Source organism: Fukomys damarensis, unplaced genomic scaffold (genome assembly GCF_012274545.1).
Source record: "Fukomys damarensis isolate Sample0158 unplaced genomic scaffold, DMR_v1.0_HiC HiC_scaffold_16, whole genome shotgun sequence".
Classification (NCBI taxonomy): Eukaryota; Metazoa; Chordata; class Mammalia; order Rodentia; family Bathyergidae; genus Fukomys; species Fukomys damarensis.
In genome coordinates, this window is record NW_022900928.1 from 65818494 (window position 1) to 65838722 (window position 20229).

The 20229-nt window shown below is 42.2% G+C and overlaps 1 protein-coding gene across 2 annotated transcripts in view; it reads right to left on the reverse strand.

The window, feature by feature from the left end:
• Window positions 1-2397: 2397 nt before the first annotated feature.
• Window positions 2398-20229, reverse strand: part of Smim35 (small integral membrane protein 35) — a 91874-nt gene continuing 74042 nt past the window's right edge. For both annotated transcript variants that reach the window (XM_033764366.1, XM_033764367.1), the window contains 4 exons: window positions 7577-7693; window positions 6600-6633; window positions 5643-5777; window positions 2398-5426 (listed from right to left, as the gene is read on the reverse strand). In XM_033764366.1, the coding sequence (XP_033620257.1) occupies window positions 5678-5777; window positions 6600-6633; window positions 7577-7693 (251 nt within the window). In that variant the 3' untranslated portion in view covers window positions 2398-5426; window positions 5643-5677. The remainder of the gene's footprint in view (window positions 5427-5642; window positions 5778-6599; window positions 6634-7576; window positions 7694-20229) is intronic.

The following is a 20229-nucleotide window of genomic DNA, read 5'->3' on the forward strand; positions in this document are numbered from 1 at the left end:
TATCCTCACCCTATATGTCTAGGGTGTTATGGAGACTCAGGGCTACAGAGCAAATAGGAAGCCAAATGTAAGGGGATGTGGCCTGGAAATAAAGCCCAGGACCAGGAGAACAGTCAGCATGTATGCAGTCATTCACTCTCTGGAGAATTAAGTACCTATAGGCAGCCTCAGGGGATACACAGGCAACTAGACACAATCCTTCTCCTCCTCTGCTGAACTCTGTAATACACACAACACACACACACATCTCCACTCACCTCCCCACCACCACCACCTATCTTATGCCTAGCATTGAGGAATTGAAGTTACCTGGGCTCTGAAATAGCCTCATAGCCAGAAGGAGCTCAGTGTCCTCACAATCAATGGTAGCCTCATACTAACAAGGGCCCAGAGAACTTGAGCCCTTTAGCTATAAGGGGAAGAGTTGGGGTAGGAATAGAAGATGAGGCTTTTAAAATTTCCACCCATCTTCTCCCAAGAGCTCCATGATTACATATGAGAAAATCCAGGAGACAGGGGTCCATCAAGACCTTGACCCCGGTATGGCCCCACCTTTGTTTTGTCAGCCTGCTACTACTCTGGGCAGGCAGAACATTTTCACTTCTGGTCCCCAAGTGTGAGAACTCACCAGGCCACTGGTTTCCTGTTTTGTACCAGATCTGCTCAAATATTGCTGTTTCTAGATAGTTTTTAATCACTAAGCAGTTTTTTAAAATATGCTAATGATACTTCTATCTGCTCCTGCTTTGAGTTTCTCATACCAAAGACGAGAGGGTCACTACAGACTGTTCTTCTGGCTCCTGTCTCCTGGTCCCCTCCACTGCAATTGGCATGGGGATGAAAACTTGAAGGAGAACCCAGACCACGAAGAGCCCCCTCGTCACCTGCTTGGCCTCACCAGGGTTTTGATCATATTTAGGTGGCAGATCACCATCTGCACATGACTTGTCTCCGGAAATGTATCAATCATGAGCACAGGGTAGGATGTGGTCCAGGAGGGATACGCTGGAGAGGCCAAAAGCCTTCAACCTAACTTCCTGAGGAGTTCTTGCTTATGGCTAGAACCAGAGAACTCAGAAGAGGTATAGAATGCCCTGATTTGGCCTTCAAGAAAACAGGAGCAAGGTTCATCTCCAGAGAGACTGAATTCCCTCATAGTGCTTAGCATACAGAGTACCTAGCATATAGAGGCTGGACAAATGCATGCACAAAAAGAAATACTCAATAATTAAATTATGGAAGCCAGAGAGTATTTGTATTAAAATCAGAAGAGAGCTAGATGCATGTACCTTGAAGAAGAGTCCCTTGAGAAGTGAGATTTGAGCTGGCACAAAGAATGGGCAGAATGTGCTGACCCAGATTATCAAGGAGATAAAAAAATAAAAGGATGTGCTCACTTGGAAGCACATATACTTAAAAAATAAATAAATAAAAGGAAACAGGGCACAGTGACACTTGCCTGTCATCCCAGCAACATTGCAGACAGGCAGGAAAACTGCAAGCTCAAGGCCAGCCTGGGCACCTTAATGAGAACCTGTCTTAAATTAATAAACAAACAAATAAATAAACAAATAAAATTGTTTAAAAAGGAAGAATGAGGAATGGCTTGATGAGAAGCTCAGAGTTAAGGATGGAACTGGAGGAGACCAGGGCTCCCGTGAGCTCTGCTCTACATATGAGGGGACCCAGAGCAGGTTAGAACCCAATGAAGGGAGAAGCTGGTTTCTTGGAGGCCAAGTATCTCAGAGTGGCTCTCAACTTGAACTGAGGCTAGAAGTAAGTGACAAAGGATTCTAAAGAAACTAAATTCTTGCCTGGCCTGGAACAAATTATTTCGGTGCACACATGGGGCTGAAGCAAAGCTAAGCATATGCCCCCAAAACATTGGCCTTTTCCTCTAGGTAGAGGGACTAGTCTGGGAGTGATCCAGTCTTGGGTCCTGGCCAGATCTCTGTGGGGTCCTGGAAAGGCTGAATAGCACTTAGAGTCCTACACCAGATTCTGGGGCTCAGAGGAACTGCAGAAATCAAACTGGAACTACACTTCATGTTTGTGTCTTTGAGTTGTTTAATGAGTTCCTCCTGTCTCCAGGGGCATTTCATAAGCACTAATACAGAGATTTTTAAATGTTAAAATAGACCAGCTATGAGGGTTCAAATGGTACAATTGATAGTGTGAAATAGGAAGAAAATGGATAAAGGGGAAGTGGGAAGAAGAGGGGAAAGGAAATAAGGGAAAAGAAAAAATATGAAAAAATAAAAAAAATGGAAACAAAGTCTTTGTGAATAAGGAAGGGTGAAGGCCGGGAAGGCAGGGCAGGGCTATAGGAAAAAAATAAGATCCAAAATATATCATGTAAAGGTGCAAGATCCCAATGATAAATGTAACTATTGTTTACTTTAAATATACCAATAAAGTTAATGAGAAAAAAAATAAATAAAATAAAACAGACCAGCTAAGAGCCAGGAAGAGCCTTAGAGAAATAGTTTGATCTTGACTTCCTGATGCTGAAATAGATGCCCAGAGAGGAGGAGTGACTAGCCCATGGCCACTCAGCATGGCAGGGCAGGGTCAGAACCAGGCCCTGTGCGACATTCAGTCCCCACTCTGCTAAGCTCTGAGGTCAGGCTGTGTCCATGAGGCCGCAGTCTCTGCACAGGCTCCAGCGCAGCCAGGGAGCAGCTGTGGAACCACGCACGGGCAAACCACGCCACCTCTCGGAACCTCCCACTTTCCACATATGTAAAGTGGGTCCAACAATAATCTCTGTGTCACGGCGTGGGCACAAGGCTCAAAACACAGCAACATGCATGAAAATGGTTTGCACTCTACAGACTGTACTGTGCAAGCAGTGTGTTCATCCTCAGTCTACCAGGCACCCTTTTGGGGATGTGGCAATCTTCTATGGCCACAAAGGGTGTTTCTTCTCTACTCAGGAAGCATTTATTGAGCACCTACTTGTGTGCCTCAGTTTTAGGGGTTACTAGAGACTTTTGTATGGGACCTAGCCTTGCCCGCAAAGGGCTAAGCCTGGTTGGAGAACAGGATAAATGAAGGAAGCATGGCTGTCTACAACTGGGACCAAAATGGGTGGCATGGAGTTTCTAGGCCTGAGGGAAGTTGCAGGGAAGATAGGACTTGAGTAACTCCATGGAGACTAGCTGTGGCTAGGAGAGGTAGAGCTGGTGGACCACAGCCCTGGCGATAGCCCAGAGGAACAGAGAGGCAGAGAACTCATGGCAGGAGCCCACAGGCTCTCCCAAAAGCTCCTGGCTCACAGAGTCAGTGGGTTCAAGAAGAGCTAAGAGGAGGGGGAGGTGGTGCTAGGAGGCCCTGGCTTGGCCATGGGTCTAGGTGCCCATCCAGGGTGCAGCCCAGCAGCCCTGCAACTGGAGTTCCAGGCCATCTGCTCCTTAATCACTTCTGAATAAGTGGAAATCTGCTCCTTTAGAGCCCTTGACAGAAACACATGGCACCTTGGGGTGGAGTCTAGCCCAGGGTGAGGAAATCTGTGCAAGCAGCACTGGGGAAGTAAGGAAAATGGGGGAGGGAGGAAGGGGCTTCAAACACGTCAGAGGGCCCTGAAAGGAGAAGTAGCCTACTCTCAGTTCCGCTACTGAAGATGGGAAATACCCTCTCTTTTCCCAACTCTCAGCAGCTGTCCCTGTGTCTTCACCTGAAGCCACCAGACCTGGGACAAAGACCACCTGAGCAAAGGTCCTGCCACCTTTCAAGTTTCCCAATGGCCACTGAGTCCTGAATGCCATCAGCGGCCCTCACGTGACCTAGTGGGGAAAGAAGTCCCAGGAACCATGCTGAGCAGGGCATGGGAGAAAGGGTTATTGGGACTGGATACCCCATGGGTTAGAAAAAGGGGCCTAGAACTCCAAGCTGAACTCAAAGGAAGAAGAGAAGCAAAAGCAATTGTTTCCCCTTTCTCTATCTCTCCCAAGAGGCTTTCAAGGAAGACAGGACCAAAGCCAAGAAGGCCTCTTCCTCAGTCCCACCTACTCAGGGACAGAAGCCCCAGACAAAGCCTTCCAAACCCAGAGCTTCATTCTGTTAAGTCAGGGCCTGATCCTGCTGGGAGAATGACTCCCAGACCCTGGCAGGAAAGAATGAGGGAGGAGTTGGCAAGGCCCTTCTCCTTCCTTCCTCTACAATCTACTAAAGCCCAAAGCCAGAAAGAAACAAGGCCACAGGAAAGAGAATTGAAAGGCCAATCATATGACAGCTCTCCTCCCTCACTGCTGCATCTGCTGAACTTGTGGCTGGGACACTGGCAAAGAGGACAGTGGCTAGTGGTTCAAATGCAGGTTTCTGTAGTGGCAGTCCCCTTTTCATGCACTCCTCTGTTCATACCTGGCCCAGGGATGTAGCCTTTTCAGGTGGAACAACTCTGCATGAAGCTCCTACTAAGCCCACAACCCAGTGCCAGCTCTGTTTCTAGTGCTTGGGTCTCAGGCCAGAGGAAGTGATGACTCAGGAGGACGGATGTTCTCTTATGTGCCAACTACACCCATTCTTAGTTTCCTTTGCCCTTATCTGCTTTGTGCAGCCTTGCCTGGGTTCCTCTCCCTACCCCACCATTCCCTTTTTGCCTCACGAGGCAGCCTTTGCATTGGAGACACTGAACTCACCCTGTGCTCCATGCCCATCCCAAGCCCCATGGCCACACCAGCACAGAAGCCTAGAAAATGGGACATGCTGGGCTGGGGATTTAGCTCCATGGTTCTGCCACCTGCCTCACAAATGCAAGGTCCAGAGTTCGATCCCTAGTACTGAAAGAAAAAAAAAGGACATGCTTCTTGACTGTTCACAGCACTACCCATCAAAACTGAGAACTGACCAAGTTTGGGAGACCTGAGACTTGTCACAGTAGGGAGAACAGGCCCAAGTTGGGGACAGGGGTGGGAGGTTTGGAGGCGCCAGGTGGTGGGAAGGATAGCAAGGGGCAGAACCAAACCAAGAGGGGAACCGAACAAAATAAAGGCCAAGATCAGTTGTTAGGGAAGTTGGTTTCAGTGGGAAGGTAAAAAACCATGTCTGAAATCACCTCCAACTCCAAACAACTTTGCTTAGTGAAGATACAACTGGCTTTCCAGCCTGTAGAGTCAACTCTACAAAAACAAATGATGTAGAATGTCCTATGATGAGCTCTCCTCTGGAACCTAAGGACATTGCCCACACTAGACTGGGCTGAGTGGGTTTGGCTTTCTTCCTACAGGCTTTGGGCCTTCTAGAGTCTCTGTGAGCCCAGCCAGGTCTGTCCCCAGAGTCTGTCTCTCCCTGGGTCTCTCACGTTGCAAGCTGGTGGAGTATCCAGAGAAGACCTCTTGTTCTCTTTACAAGAAGGCAGGCCAGGTCTTGAAGGCACAGGAAGGGAGGCAGTGAGGAGGGATGGGTGCTGAGCCAGGAGCCTTTTCCTACAGAAAAGAAAGGGAGAGTGGAAAGACAGAAGGCTTGGGAAAGGTTCCTCTAAACCATCTCATCTGGCCAGGCTTCCCCTGAGCAAGAAGTGGGTGGGTGTGATAATCTCTGGGTTCTGAGTGGTCCTTAGTGCTATGTGTGCCTGGACCTTCCTAGGGCCTTTCTTGGATATTAGACTCACTCAGGCACTATTTTCCTACTTTCCTACTCACCTTTCCTAGGCTCCAGATGGCAGATGCCTCCCCCATCAGACTATGCCATTGGAGAACTTCATGTAACCACCATCTGGACTGCCAATGTGGCCACTGATGGTGAATGGTGGCTCAGTCTCCAGGTCCTTTAGATTCCTGAGAAAGATCATCCAATCAAGCTTCAGCAGTTGAGAATCTAGTCTCTTCCTGGAATTCCTCCTCCTATACTAGAATATAGGAAGAAATTCTGGCAGTGGGGAGACTGTCATGCATAAACACTTGAATATGGACAGGACTATGTGGAACCCCAATGACAGTGATCTTTTTAGCATTTACTCTCAGGCAAGGAACATCTATCCATCCTATCATTGATAGTATTCACCCCCAAATAAGATTTATCTCATTTCTCAGGGCTAGAGGAGGGACCGGCCAGCCCTGTGACAAAGAGCAGGTGAAATGACTTACTCCAAGAGGACTTTCTGACTCCTGCTTCCTGAATCTCTGACTTTCTTCAATTTCTCCCTTTTTATGACATGGTGCCAGAGGTTATTTGTAATCAGGCCTGTTGCCAGCATAGACAGTGAAATGTTTGAGGACAAAGACTATGCTTAACTATCTTTATATTCTTAGAAAAGAATACCACAATACTGACTTCAATACAACCTTATTGAATAAAGAAAAGATGGATGGTTGGATGGGTGGATGGGTGGATGGACGGATGGACAGATGGATGGTGGGTAGGTAAATGGATAGATGTTCCCTGCCTGAGAGTAAATGCTAAAATGATCACTGTCATTGGGATTCCACATGGTTCTTTCCATGTTCCAGTGTTTATGCATGGAATTTTCTAAAAGGATTCTCTCTGGGTTTGCTTTGGGGCATAAAGAAGAGACAGGGAAGAAAATAGTAAATTATGGCTCTGTCTTTGATTCTTTCCTCAGTTCCCACCCCATCCAGATCTGCCCTGGAGCTACTCACCGAATTTGGTACAAATTGAAGACAAAATTAGGCCCTAGGGGGGGAAAAAAAGAGTGAGTGCCTCAAAGGAAACCTGCCATTTCCCTTGCATAAATATGTGAAATTTCTTCAACCCTGCTTAGAGGAGTAGGATGGCCGCAGGATGCTGTGGGAGGGTCCCAGCTCTTTCAAGGCCCTCTGTTAGAAGGCTTGATACCCTGAGAAGGAGGCAGTCTTAGTCTAGAGCCCCAGAGAACCAGATTTAGGCTTGAATCCAAATTGCACCACTTTCCAACTCTGAGATTTTAGCCTCATGTCTTCATCTATTTAAAAAACCAAGGCTCAAATAACTTCTTTCTCACATGGAATTTTAAAGGAAATTATATTAGGCCAAAGTGTATTGGCACATACTAGGTGCTCAAAAAATATGGATGAAATATCTGTTTAAGTTAACTGCAGAGCTGGAAATTTTTATCCATCTCCTGGCATGCCAACATGCCCTTCCAGCTTCCCCGGGGTCCTGTGCAAAGTACAGATAAGTCTCAGAGTTGAGAACCACACAGCAAATTCCAGGAAACTTCCAGGGAAGCTGGAACATCAGCAGGCTTAAAAGAGGGCCAAGACTCATGGACGGGGGCAGGAATACACAAGGAGTCAGACTAGGGCCAGTTGAAGCTTGGCTTCCATTCTATTGCCCTTGGCCTTGGGGCCCACACAGGCGCCCCTGGATGAACTCCTGTAGGCTGTGAGGGAAGAGGACACCAACTGCTTCTGAGGTGGGAGGACCCTCCCGTTCCCTTGATAAAGGCCCCCTAACTCCACCCAACCACTTCAGCTGCTTAGCCACTCACTCAAGTCTACAACCACTGTAACCACCACAGGAAATATTTTTGCATCCCACCATGCTAAAGGGCTCGCTGCCCCTCCCAGCCTTGCCATCTACTACAAGGAGGAGGGGTGGGGCAGCCCTGGGGTGACAAGGCCCAGTGCTCACTTACCCTCCCAGCAGTAGCCACGCTGGTACCACTTGGCCAGGCTGTAGCCAAGGACAGACACAAGCAGCAATGACAGCCCCACGCCAAGGATCAGGCCCAAGGTGCTGATGGAATCCTCACCTGCGGAGACACATGAGGTCCTTGAGACATCTCACAGCCCCCTGTACCACAGTCTGGCTTTCCTCTACTCACTCCCCACTGCCCCCCAAAAATGAACTGTTCCCAAAAAGTCTGGGCCTGAGTTAGTCAATTCAACCTAACCCAGCCATGCTATGATGTGAACCTTAGATACCTAACTTTTTAAAGTGGACCCATATAGTATTTGGAATTTGTTAATCCAAAGTAGTAGTCCTCGCATATCAGATAGCTAGGAGCTAGGCCTCCCTGAATCCACAGGCCTTCTACCTGATGGGAAATGCATTGCCTGCTTAGGGAAGAGCCCGGAAGATATAGCCTCAGCATGAGAGTGGTGGTCAGGAGAGGCAGCTTGGAGACCACCAGGAGCACAAACCCAAGGGGCCTCTGTCCCCTTCCTCTTTAGAAAAGCCCATGTAGGGCCAGGGACTTAGCTCAGTGGTTCTGCTGCCTGCCTTGTAAACACAAGGTCCCAAGTTTGATCCCCAGTACAAAAAAAAAAAGAAAGAAAGAAAGAAAGCCTATGTACCCAGTGATGGGGTGTTAACTTCCAGGTTCTGGTTGCTGCTGGTGCTCAGCACTTCTTCCCTTTTCGTGGTATGAACTCTTGGCTAAATTTGTATTTTATTTTTAAAACTAAGCTGAAAGAGGGAATCAGACAGAGGCTAAGAATCTACAGGGAGGTGAGAGGCCAGTGCAGAAGCAGAGGGGGAAGCCAGTTTCCAAGGAAGAGGCTGACAGTGGAAGTATCATGTGGCACCCTGTCCCCACCAGGAAGGGAAGGGAAGGGAAGAGCCCCACTCTTGGCCAGTGAGGCACCGGGGGTGTTGCAAAGAGGCCAGGAGATACATTGGTTGCACTTTGGGTGCAGGCTTGTATCTGAAATTCAGCTCTGTTACTTGCTAACTGGGACCCATGTTAGTCCCTTTACTTTGCTAAGTTTCAGTGGCTCTGACAGAAAATGAGATTAAAAATAAAAACACGTAGAGTTGTTATAATTAATAAAGATGTTAAAAATAGAGGGCACTTAGTGGTGGGCTTGGCATACACTACACTAAGTGCTCAGTAAATGTTGGTTATATTGTGATTAATTTTGGTGCCATTATTATCAAACAGTGCAAGCGTATCACAGCTCCTTACTTGGCTGATGGTCAGGACCTAGTCCAGATGATGGCCATCACCATGGTGCCAGTGTGAGTCACTGCCACTGGGGACTATTTACTCCTTCCCCCGAGCCCGCACACAGCCAGAAAAGAGGAAATAAGGATCCCCCAAACTAGTAAAATACAAATTCTTCCATCTTGGCAGATTGAGACTAAAAATAGAAATTATATTTTAGAAAAGCAAAGTTGCATTTTTTTGCACCTATGAGTTTGTCAACTGAGATTTGTGCTTGCTCCTAAAGCTATGATGATAAAGATGACAAATACTATTCGTATGTGCCCACCAAATCCCTATTCCCCATCATGCTTTGTAACAAAATGACAGCTGGAACAATGACAACCAGAGCCACTCTGAAGACATGTACCAAAGGCAGTACAGTGGCAGTCCGATTGTATCCCTGCATCCCCACATGAAGAGCCATCCACAGATAGGGACACCCACATGGACTACCAGGGACCCAGGAGTAAGCTTTTGATGCATCTTAGCCATGTTAGTGTGGAAAGAAAAGCTTAGGTGACATTAGTACTGATTTATGGGGTGAGGCCTTTCCAGGGTGGTTAAGTCATGAGGGCAGATCCCTCCTGAAGGGATTAAAGTCCTTCTAAAAGCACTTGGTGGAGTGGTTTCATTCTTTCCTGTGCTTCAGTCATGTGAGAACATAACATTCATTCCCTCCAGAGGACATGGCCACAGGCACCATCTTGAAGCAGAGTGCTCCCCTCATCAGATACTAAACCTGATAGCACCTTGATCTTGGACTTCTAGCCTCCAGAACTGCAAAATGCAAGTTTCTTGTCTTTACAAATTAGCTAGTCTCCTATTGTTTTGTTATGGCAGCACAAATGGACTAAGACAGAGCAAAGATGAGTGCAGACACAGTGGCTGTGAAAACAGAAGGTGCCTGGGGCGGGGGCAGCCACAGATGGGCGGGCGAGGGGAAGGGAACCGTGGAATAACCTTGTGTGAGCCCAGGCAGCCCCCAGTCATTCTGAAAGTAAGTGATCTCATCTTCTCTGCTCCCAGCCCTGTTCCAGACACTTGTGTTACATCAGTAAATAGAAGAAATAAAAATCCCTATCTTTATGGAGATTATCCCCGTGGAAGGAGACAGGCAATGGACAAAATTTAAAAATAAACTGTGTAGTATAAATGAGGAGGAAAAGAAGCTGTGTGTGAGAGAGAGAGTACTGTAAGGGTGGAGAAGACATTATTAAATGAAGCTGTCAGGGAAGGCCCCGTAAAGAAGGCAACAACGGAGGAACAAAGACATAAGGATTAAAGAAGACACTATGTAGATATATGGGGTAAAAACGTTCCAGGTAGAGGGAGCAGCAGGTCTGAGGCAAAAGTATACTCAGTCAGTTCCAGCAGCACTGAGAGGGCCCCTGATGATAAGTAGAACAATAGAAGAGAAGGTGGTGGGAGCCACACTGCGTAGGGCTCTGAAGACAATGAAAGGAGTCTGGTTTTCCTCTGAGCATGATGAGCAGCCACCAGAGGACTTGAAGAGGACCCAGGGTTTTGAAATGATGTCTCCAGCTAGTGGGATTAAAAACAGATGAGGTAAGGGATGACCATGAAGAAAAGACCAGTCACATAGCTCATGCAAACACCAAGGCAAGAGATAATCATCAAAGGAAAGTAGCACAAGGAACTATGGCCAAGGTCATCTATATGGATAACTGAGAGAGGAACAGTGACCCAACAGCTCAGTCTTCCAGAACTAGGCAGTGGTGACCCAGAGTGGAGATACAGGTAACTGGGGGTGTTTGTGGAAGCTGGGGTGTGAAAGGTTTCATCAAATAAAAGTTTGTCCAGGAATGGAAAGTACCAGTAGGAAAGCACCAGTAAGGAAGTCACAGGCCTTTCCAAGATATGAAGTGTAGGGAAGGAGTTTCCATCTCTGTTTGTTACTATTTTGCCCCCATCCAACAGTGCCTTCTGCCTTAGCTTGCAGAAACACTCATGACTCTGTTTCACCTGTCAGTCTTTCTAAAATGCCCTTTAAATAATATTCTTTAGACTCTTTTTATATCCTTATATTCATTATAAAATATTTCAAACATACAAAACAGCACAGTGAATGTCTATGTGCTTAACACTAATCTTCAAAGGTTTCTAAAATTTTGCCATTGTTGCTTGCAAAAATTACCAATTTCTTTCTTCTCTTTCCCTCTAAGGCATTCCTCTCTCAGATTTTGTGTTTATCCTTCCCAGCCCCATGTTTTACACTATTACTTCATAGCTTTTTAATAAGTTATGTAAAAAGGATGTTAAGGCCACTTCCACTTCCAATACAACCTCCCATCTTAAATAACTAGAAAAACAAACAGAATATGTAAAATGATGAAAAAGGTGGTATAAGATGGTGATTTTGAAGGAAGAAAGTAAAATGAGCAGCCCTCTGAGACTGTCCAGCTCATTGCCAGGGTGAGTTTCCAATACCCAGGACAAGGACACAGAATCCAGAGAAAGTCCAATTTAGTCTAAGTTGAGCAGACAGAATTTGGATTGGAAGAAGCCAAAGTAGTTAGCATTTATAGGGCAAAACATCAGAGAGGAAGGAGTTGGACAAAGAGTAATTTCTAGAGTCAGTCAGCAAAAGGGATCTCCAAAAGTCTTTGTCTGTGGCTTGTCTTTTAATTTTACTCCTACTGTCTATTTTAAGCAGAAATTTTAAACCAAATTTGGCCATATTTACAGGGGTTTTATTTTATTTTATTGGTTTGTTTTTTTTAGGGAGGTTGTGCCAGGGATCGAACTCAGGACCTTGCACTTGAAAGGCAGGCACAGCACCACTGAGCTAAATGCACCGCCCATTTGCAGGGTTTTTAAATCTTAAGAAACCTATCATTAATCCAAGCTAAACTCCTTAATGTTAAGGATAACAACCCCAGGAAGTCCAGCAGAATAACTCCATCAGGCACGATAAGAAATTAAATGCAAAGGGGGAGAATCCAAAAAAAGAAAAGGAAAAGTCTTGACATGGATAAGTCTATACATATCAGTTATAACCATTACTGTTAATGGTCTCAATTCATCAATCAAAGAAATAAACTGGCAGAGGGGTCAAGAAGCAAGATTGAACAATATGCTACATATAAGAAACACATTTAATTCAAAAAGAAACTCACAGGCCAGGTGTTGTGGCACACGCCTATAATCCCAGCACTTGGGAGGCTGAGGCAGGAGGATTGCTGTGAGTTTAAGACCAGCCTGGGCTACGTAGTGAGTTCCAAGTCAGTCTCAATTACATAGTGAGACCCTCTCTCAAAAAACAAAACAAAACAAAAAAAAAGAAAAGAACAGAAACTCATAGACTGAAAGTTAAAGGGTGGAAAATAATACTCCATGCAACAGGAACCCCGCCCAAAAAAAAAAAAGTAGGAGTAGTTATCCTCTTTGCAGATCAAATGAATTTCAAACCAACAATGATTAAGAGAGACAAAGAAGGACACTACATCCTTGTAAAGGGAACAATCCAAGAGAAAGAGATGACAATCATAAATATATATTCACCAAATACCGGTGTGTCCAACTATATAAAATAAATACTAACAGACATGAAAAATCAAATAAGCACTAATACAATAGTAGTGGGGGACCTCAATACCCACTGTCACAAATAGATAGATCAACCGGACAAAAAATAAACAATGAAATACTAGAAGTCACTCTTGAACAGTTAACTTAACAGGTGTTTACAGAGTGTTCCACCCCACAAAATCAAAATACACATTCTTTTCAGCTGCACATGGGTTGTTCTCCAAAATAAACCACATACTTGCTCATAGAACATGATTGAGTAATGGAAAGGAATTGAAGTTATCCCCTGTATAATTATTAGACCATAGTGCGATGAAATTGGAGATCAATAGCAAAAGAAACTGCAAGAATTTCATAAACATATGGAAATTGAACAACACACTTCTGAATAACCAATGGGTCACAGAGGAAATTAAAGAAGAAATCAGACAGTTTCTACACTTAAATGACAATGTCAACACAACATATCAGAATTATGGGATACAGAGAAAGCAATCTTACAAGGGAAATTCATAGCAGTGAATACTCATATTAGGAAAACAGAATGAGCTCAAATAAACCACCTGATGCTGAAGCTCAAGCTTTTAGAAAAAGAAAAACAGGACAAACCCAAAGCTCATACAAGGGGGGAAATTAAAGATAGGAGCAGAAATCAATGAAATCAATAACAAGAGAATGATACAAAAAAATCAGTGAAGCAGAGTTGGTTCTTCAAAAGAGTAAACAAAATTGACAAGCCCTTAGCCAACCTTATCAATAAAAAGAAAGAGAAGAGTCAAATCCATGCAATTAGGAATGAAAAGGGTGAAATTACAATGGACCCCGCAGAAATACAGAGGATCAACACCTACTTCAAGAACCTATATGCCAATAAGATGGAAAACACAGAAGAAATGGACAGATTCCTACATATGTATGAATTACCAAAGTTGAACAAACAGGACCTAAAAATTCTAAACAACCCAGTGTCAATCAATGAAATTAAAAATGTAATTAAAAACTTGCCAACTAAGAAAAGCCCAGGCCCTGATGGCTTCACTGCTGAAATGCAAAAGCAATTCTAGCCAACAAAGACAAGGTAGTGGGTATCACAATTACCAACTTGAAACTATACTACAAAGCTACTGTGATAAAAACATCATGGTACTGGCAAAGAAATAGACTCAAGAACTCATGGAACTGATTAGAAGATGCAGAAACTACTCCAGACACACTCAGCCACTTCATCTTTGACAAAGGAGCCAAATATCCTCACTAGAGGAAAAATAGCCTCTTTAATAAATGGTGCTGGAAAAATTGGGTTTTGAGTTGTCAAAGATTAAAACTAGGCCTATATCTCTCATCATGCACTAAACTAAAATCAAAATTGATTAAAGATCTAAATGTTAAAACAGAAATATTAAACCAGTTGGAAGAGAGGTTATGTAAAACTCTTGAAGATATTGGTGTAGGAAAAGATTTCATGAACAAAACCTCAGTTGCACATGAACTAGCACAATAAACAAATGGGATCTCTTCTTATCAAAAAGCTTCTGAGGGCTGGGGATTTAGCCCAGAGGTTTGGTGGCCTGCCTTGCAAGCTCAAGGACCGGAATTCAATTCCCAGTACCAAAAAAAAAAAAGAAAAGAAAAAGCTTCTGCACGGCAAGAGAAACCACCAATAGTGTGAAGAGAAAACCCACAATGTGGGGAAAAATTTTGATCAGCTGTTCCTCAGACAAAGTTCTACTGTCTAGAATATATATTTTAAAAACTTTTTTAAAAAATCAGACCTCCAGAGCCAGATGTGGTGGTGCACGCCTGTAATCCCAGCACTCAGGAGGCTGAGGCAGGGGGTTGCTGTGAATTTAAGACCAGCCTGGGCTACATAGTGAGTTCCAGGTCAGTCTCAACTACATAGTGAGACCCTGACTCAAAAAACCAAAAAAAAAAAACAACAACAACAATAACAACAAAAACAGACCTCCTAAATTAAAGATCCAATCCAGAAATAGGCATCTGAAATGAAGAGACATTTCTCATACAAAGAAGTAGAAATAGAAAATAAAAATGAAAAAATGTTCAACATCACTGGTCATTCAAGAGATGCAAGTGAAAACACTGCTGAGTTTCTACCTCACCCCAGAAATAATGGCTGCTATCATGAAGTCAACCAATTACAAATGCTTGTGGGATCATGGGGGGAAAGGAACACTTCTCCACTGTTGGTGGGAGTGTAGACTGTTGCAACCACTGTAGAAATCAGTATGAAGATACCTCAGAGAACTAGGACTAGAGGTCCCATTTGACCCAGCTATTCCCCTGCTGGGTATCTTCCCAAAAGAATCAAAAGAATCACACCACAGTGATATATGTGCACTCACATTCATAGCAGCACAGTTTGTAATAGCTAAAACTTGGAAACAGTCCAATTGCCCATCAACTGGAGATTGGATAAAGAAAATTTGGTTTTTTAATAAAATGGAGTACTACTCAGTCTTAAAGAATGAGAATTAGAGACATTTATAGCTAAATGGATAAAAATTGAGGCAATACTCTAAAGCAAAATAAATAGGATACATGCATAGTTTCTCTCAGGTGAGAAACTGAAAGTGTAAATAAGGATCAAAATATATAATAGATAATGTGAGGGCCAGGGATTTAGCTCAGTGGTTCCACCACCTGCCTTGTAAGCACAAGGTCCCAAGTTTGATCCCCGGTACCAAAAACAAAAACAAAAAAAGATAATGTGAAATAGAAAGAAAAGTTGCAAAGGGGAAGGGGAAATGGGAAAGGCAGGGGAAAGGAAAGAGGAATGTGACAAATATGAGAAAAGAAAAAAATGGAAACAAAGTTTTTGTAAATAGGGATGGGTGGAGGGGTTGTTGGGAGGGTAAGGGAAAGAAAAAAATAAGAATCAAGATTTATTATGTAAAGGTACAAATCTCCAATGATGAATGTCATTATATTTCATACATAAAATGTGCCAATAAAATTAATTTCTAAAAATAGATCATATGCTAAACCATAAAATACATTTTAAGAGACTGAAATTATATATAGTACATTCTCTGATTACAGAATTATGGAAATGAACAACAAAATGATATCAGAAACATTTCTCAACTTGAAAATTAAACTACACACTTCTGAATACCTCATGGATAAAAGAAGATATCACAATGGAAATTGGAAAATACTTAAAATGGAAAAGATACTGAAAGTACAACACTTTATTAAAAATGTGAAGAGACATTCCAAGCAGCTGGAGTTCACAGGACAGAGGCAAAAAACCCCAGGTATGTGTAGAAGGCTGTTCAAGTATTCAATAAGGTGTGAATCAGTGCCTCAGTGTACAGAATCTACCAGAGGTCTACAAGGGCACCATCTGAAAGGGGAGTTGGGAACAGTGTCTAGTATTCAAATAGGGCTGAGAACAGTCCTCTTTCTCATAATCCAGACTGGAAAAAAAAAACCTCATAAGTCACACAGTACGAGATAGAGAACTCAGGAAGACCAGGCCTTGAAAAAAACTAGCCCAAGGTCAAACACTGCTCTGAGCCCACCTAATAAATTATAAAAACAAGATCATAAGGGATCAAACTCTTTCCAAGTAATTTAACTTTTTCCCATAACATTTATAGGCAAACAAAAATATCCAGGATTCAGCAAGATAAAATCCACAATGTCTACATCCAATTGGGAAAGTATGTCAAATAGAATGGGTGGATTTAGTCAACCAAATAAGTGGCATAACAACAACATAAGTAAAGTATAGCACAAGTAAATAAATAAAATCATAGGAACAAAGTCCCTGACCAAGACTAAAATATTACTCAAGAAAGAGGAAATTTAAAAAATTTGTTTTATTTTCTAAATTCATTTAATAAAAATATTCATTAAAACACAGAAAGGAAGAGAAGGGTTAAAAAAACAGAACAAAATAATATTACTTGAAGATAATACATATAATATAAAATCAAGGAATAAAATAGGCTAAAGTAGAATAGACATCCTTAAAAACTAAATTACTATAGACACTGGAAAATAACAACTTGGGGAAGGAAGGAAAGAGAGATGGATTCCTGCAATCCAGGAAGGATCTGAAGGGAAAATTGGAGCCTACAGAGAAAGTGAAGAGACAGAGCACAACACAGAAAAAAACAAGGGGCAACACACACTTTCTTCCCGGCTCTTGGCTTATGGTGTGAGAAAGGAAGACTGAATCTACAGAGACACAGTAAAAGCAGGTGACTTCAGAGGCCTCCAGGGAGAAATGCAGCAGTAGAAAAGAGCAGTGTGTTCTGTGTGCTACAACTGCTGTTAAGTTATTACCGTGAAAGTGACTGCTGTGTCCCTTAGAAAATGTGCTTGGTCAGATGCCATTTTAGAGAGGAGCCATCTGAGCCCAGGACTCAGAGCAGCTGCCAGTCAGCTTCACCTCAGGGCTTCCAGTGTTAAACTGTCACAGTGACTGGGTGAGGGAGAATCACAGGAGACATTTATGATCAGGGAGCTGTGGGTAGCCCCATAAGAAATACACAGAGTTATAAACTAAACAACTTAGACACCAACCTGAGGACCAGATGTCAGGTTCTGTGGATTTAAAAGTCCCAGAACCAACACCACACCCTAATCCTATTGCTGGCTTACTGTGATTATTGAGCAAAGATCTGGGCTCTGACCACCTCCTTTCTACCAGGAAAAGTAGAGTCACTCCTTGAATTGGATACTACAACAAAACCATAGATCCCAGAAGAAAACAACAGGCTAACAGGCTTGAAATCACAGAAAAATCTATTCCCCTCTTCTCTCTCTGTCTCTGTCTCTCTCTCTGTCTCTGTCTCTCTGTCTCTGTCTCTCTCTGTCTCCCTCTCTCTGTCTCTCTCTCTCTCTCTCTCACTCTCTCTCTCCTTTGCTTAGCTTTGGGTTTATTTTATTTTTTAAGTTTTTGTTCTTTGGGGTTTTTTTCCTCTGATTGTTTTTGTTTCTTTGTTAGGGTAAATATTGTTTATAGTTTGTTATTTTGTTTTCTCTGTGTTTTTGTATTTTCATTCTTTCCCTCCTACCTTCTTCACCAGTTTTCTGAAGTATGGGTAATCTTCCTCTGTCTTTCAGCCTTCCATCTAATCTCTTTTTCTTCTTTTATTTCTCTAGTTTTTCATCTTCTCCCTTTTAATTTTCTCTCCCTAGGATAAAATTGCTCTATTGAGTGCATATTTACTGTATATATTGTCTGAGTTGTTTTAAATTCTATTATATAACTATAAATCTTGTACATATAGTTAAAAGTGTCAAATTATTAGTTATCATAGTTTGTCATTTTCCAGTTCACGTGTGATGCTATTGTTTTTGCTGATTTTACTACTTTAGCCAAGGTGTCATAGTTGCTGTGATCAATTGGTCTTCCTTATATGCCAATACCTAAATTGTCTGGGGGACATAAGCAATACTACAATCTAGTACCAATAACTGGGTGCTGAGCCAAACAGGCTGCAATCTCTCATTTCTAATAAACAGAAGAGGATCCTGGGACAGACTTAAAGGTCAAGAGCCAGCTATCCCTTGAAGATACTCTGAAAAGTAGTCATTTCCTAAAGTGGTCTTGATACTAGTAATAAAGCTACCTACTATAAGCAATTTGTGAGCATCAACACAGAAAACAAATAAACAAATAAAAAAAAAGAAAAGAAAAAACACAGAAGCAAATGCAACCCTAGCCCTCCAACTCACGCAAGGCAAATCCAGTGGGAATTGAGGTGGAAGAAATCAAAGGCCACCCAGCTGAACTTTCTGAAATGATAGAAGCAGAAGTAATAAAGCAGATGAATGAGTCTATAGAAAAAAACAAAGCAGAAATAATTCCACAGATAATTAAAGAGGTGATGACCATAATGAAGGACATGTTTAGTGAATCTAGACTATACAGATTAAAAAAAAATAGGATCTTAGGAAAGCTATGAAAACCATGAATGCCCAATGTAAGGAAAAACTGGATTCCATAAAACAGATCAAACAGATATCTAGATTTAAAATTCTATTGCAAGTGTATATAGCTGAATGAACTAATGTGAAGATAGAATATCAGATCTAGAAGACAGGGTTGCAGTTAGTGATCATCAAATGAATGACTTTTTAAAAATAGCAAGAGATCACCAAAAAAATCAATTCAAGAGCACTAGATAATGCAAAGAAGAATAATATAAGATTAATTGGAATCAATGAAATATCAAAAGATAGCACAAAGGACATAAAAAATCTGTCCACAGAAGTAATAGCAGAAAACTTCTCAAACATACAAAAAAGAATTTGACATGCTGATAAATGAGGCATATAGAACTTCAATTAGGCCATGGTCAGAAAAAAAACTACACCAAGGTATATAATAATCAAGATTCCAGAAACTCAGCAAAAGAACAGAATATTAAAAAGTGTTAGAAAAATAAACAAACCATATATAAAGGAAACCCCATTGAAATCACAGTCGACTTCTCAACACAAACCTCTCGGTCAAGGAGAGTATGAAGTATTTCAAGCCCTAAAAAAGCCCTCCAATCCAGATTGATATACTCTGCAAAATTATATTTCAAAACTGATGGAGAAATAAGATACTTCCATGATAAAGAACACCTGAAGAAACTCATCACCACCATACCAGCACTCCAAAATATTCTGAAGGATATCCTAGAAAAAGACAATTCCAAGAATCCTAGCAGAATGAATCCACCATGCAAACCTAGCAATTAAATAGAAAAAAGGGAGTCAATAGCAGGAAAATAACATGTTAATGGAAACAAATCTTCTGTAAATGAGGAGGGGAAGCAGGGTTGAAGGAGCTAAGAGAAATGCAGAAAAAATAATTAAGATGTATTATGTACAGGTGTAAATCCCCTATGATGAATGTGAGCACTATGCATGGCAAATATGTACTAGTTTAAAAAATCTTTTAAAACTAAATTACTGATGGAAAGAGCTTGAGATAAGCACAGATGATGGGAAAGAAAAACAATAAAAAACTAAAGCAATTAAAAGAAAAGCTAATATGGAAGACAAAGGTAATCCAGCCTAATTAATATGGGCAAACCTGAGGTAGAGAACACAAAAAATTAAACAGAAAATATTCTCAAAGATATAATACAAGAGAATTTCCCTGAAATGAGAGAAGGAACAGAATCTGTAGATTATAACTGTACAAGTTTCTAGGAAAATTTAATTCAAAACACTGAAGACCAAGATATATTCTAGTTAAAGTGTAATTTCAATTATTCAGCCAAGTTTCTCATCAAGCCCACTCTGTATTCAGCTTTTTGGTGCTGCAGCTGTAAATGGTTCTTTGGTCACCTGCAGGAAGTTCTGCCAGGAGTGGGTGATAGAGTGGTATTGCAATGCTGGAGGATGAAGAAGTGACTTAATCCTCCCTGTTTGCTAGCTGTTGTCTTCCTGTAAATTTCATGCTGCTGTCAGTATTGCCTAATTGTAGCTGACATCCCTGCCCAGTACTAGCAGGCTATGCGTGGCACCTGCTTCTTGATTTCCATAATTTGGCCATATTGTTTTATATCAGGAGTCAGGTGGAAGCTCTGTGTGACTCAAATAGTCATGTCTGATGGTGGACTGGGTGAGTGTAACCCCTCCCCAATGGCTGCATCAGAAACCTAGGCTCTGGTCTATGAAGTGGCAGGGCTCTGCTTAGTTATGTGCAGTTGAGGTCAGCATGACCCCAATTTTTCTTTGTTTTTTTTTTTTTTTTTTAATGGAATGTGCTGAATGTCTATAATTTTGTTCAGATGACTGCAGAATCTGGAAAAGCTGTTGCTGCTATTGATGCATAA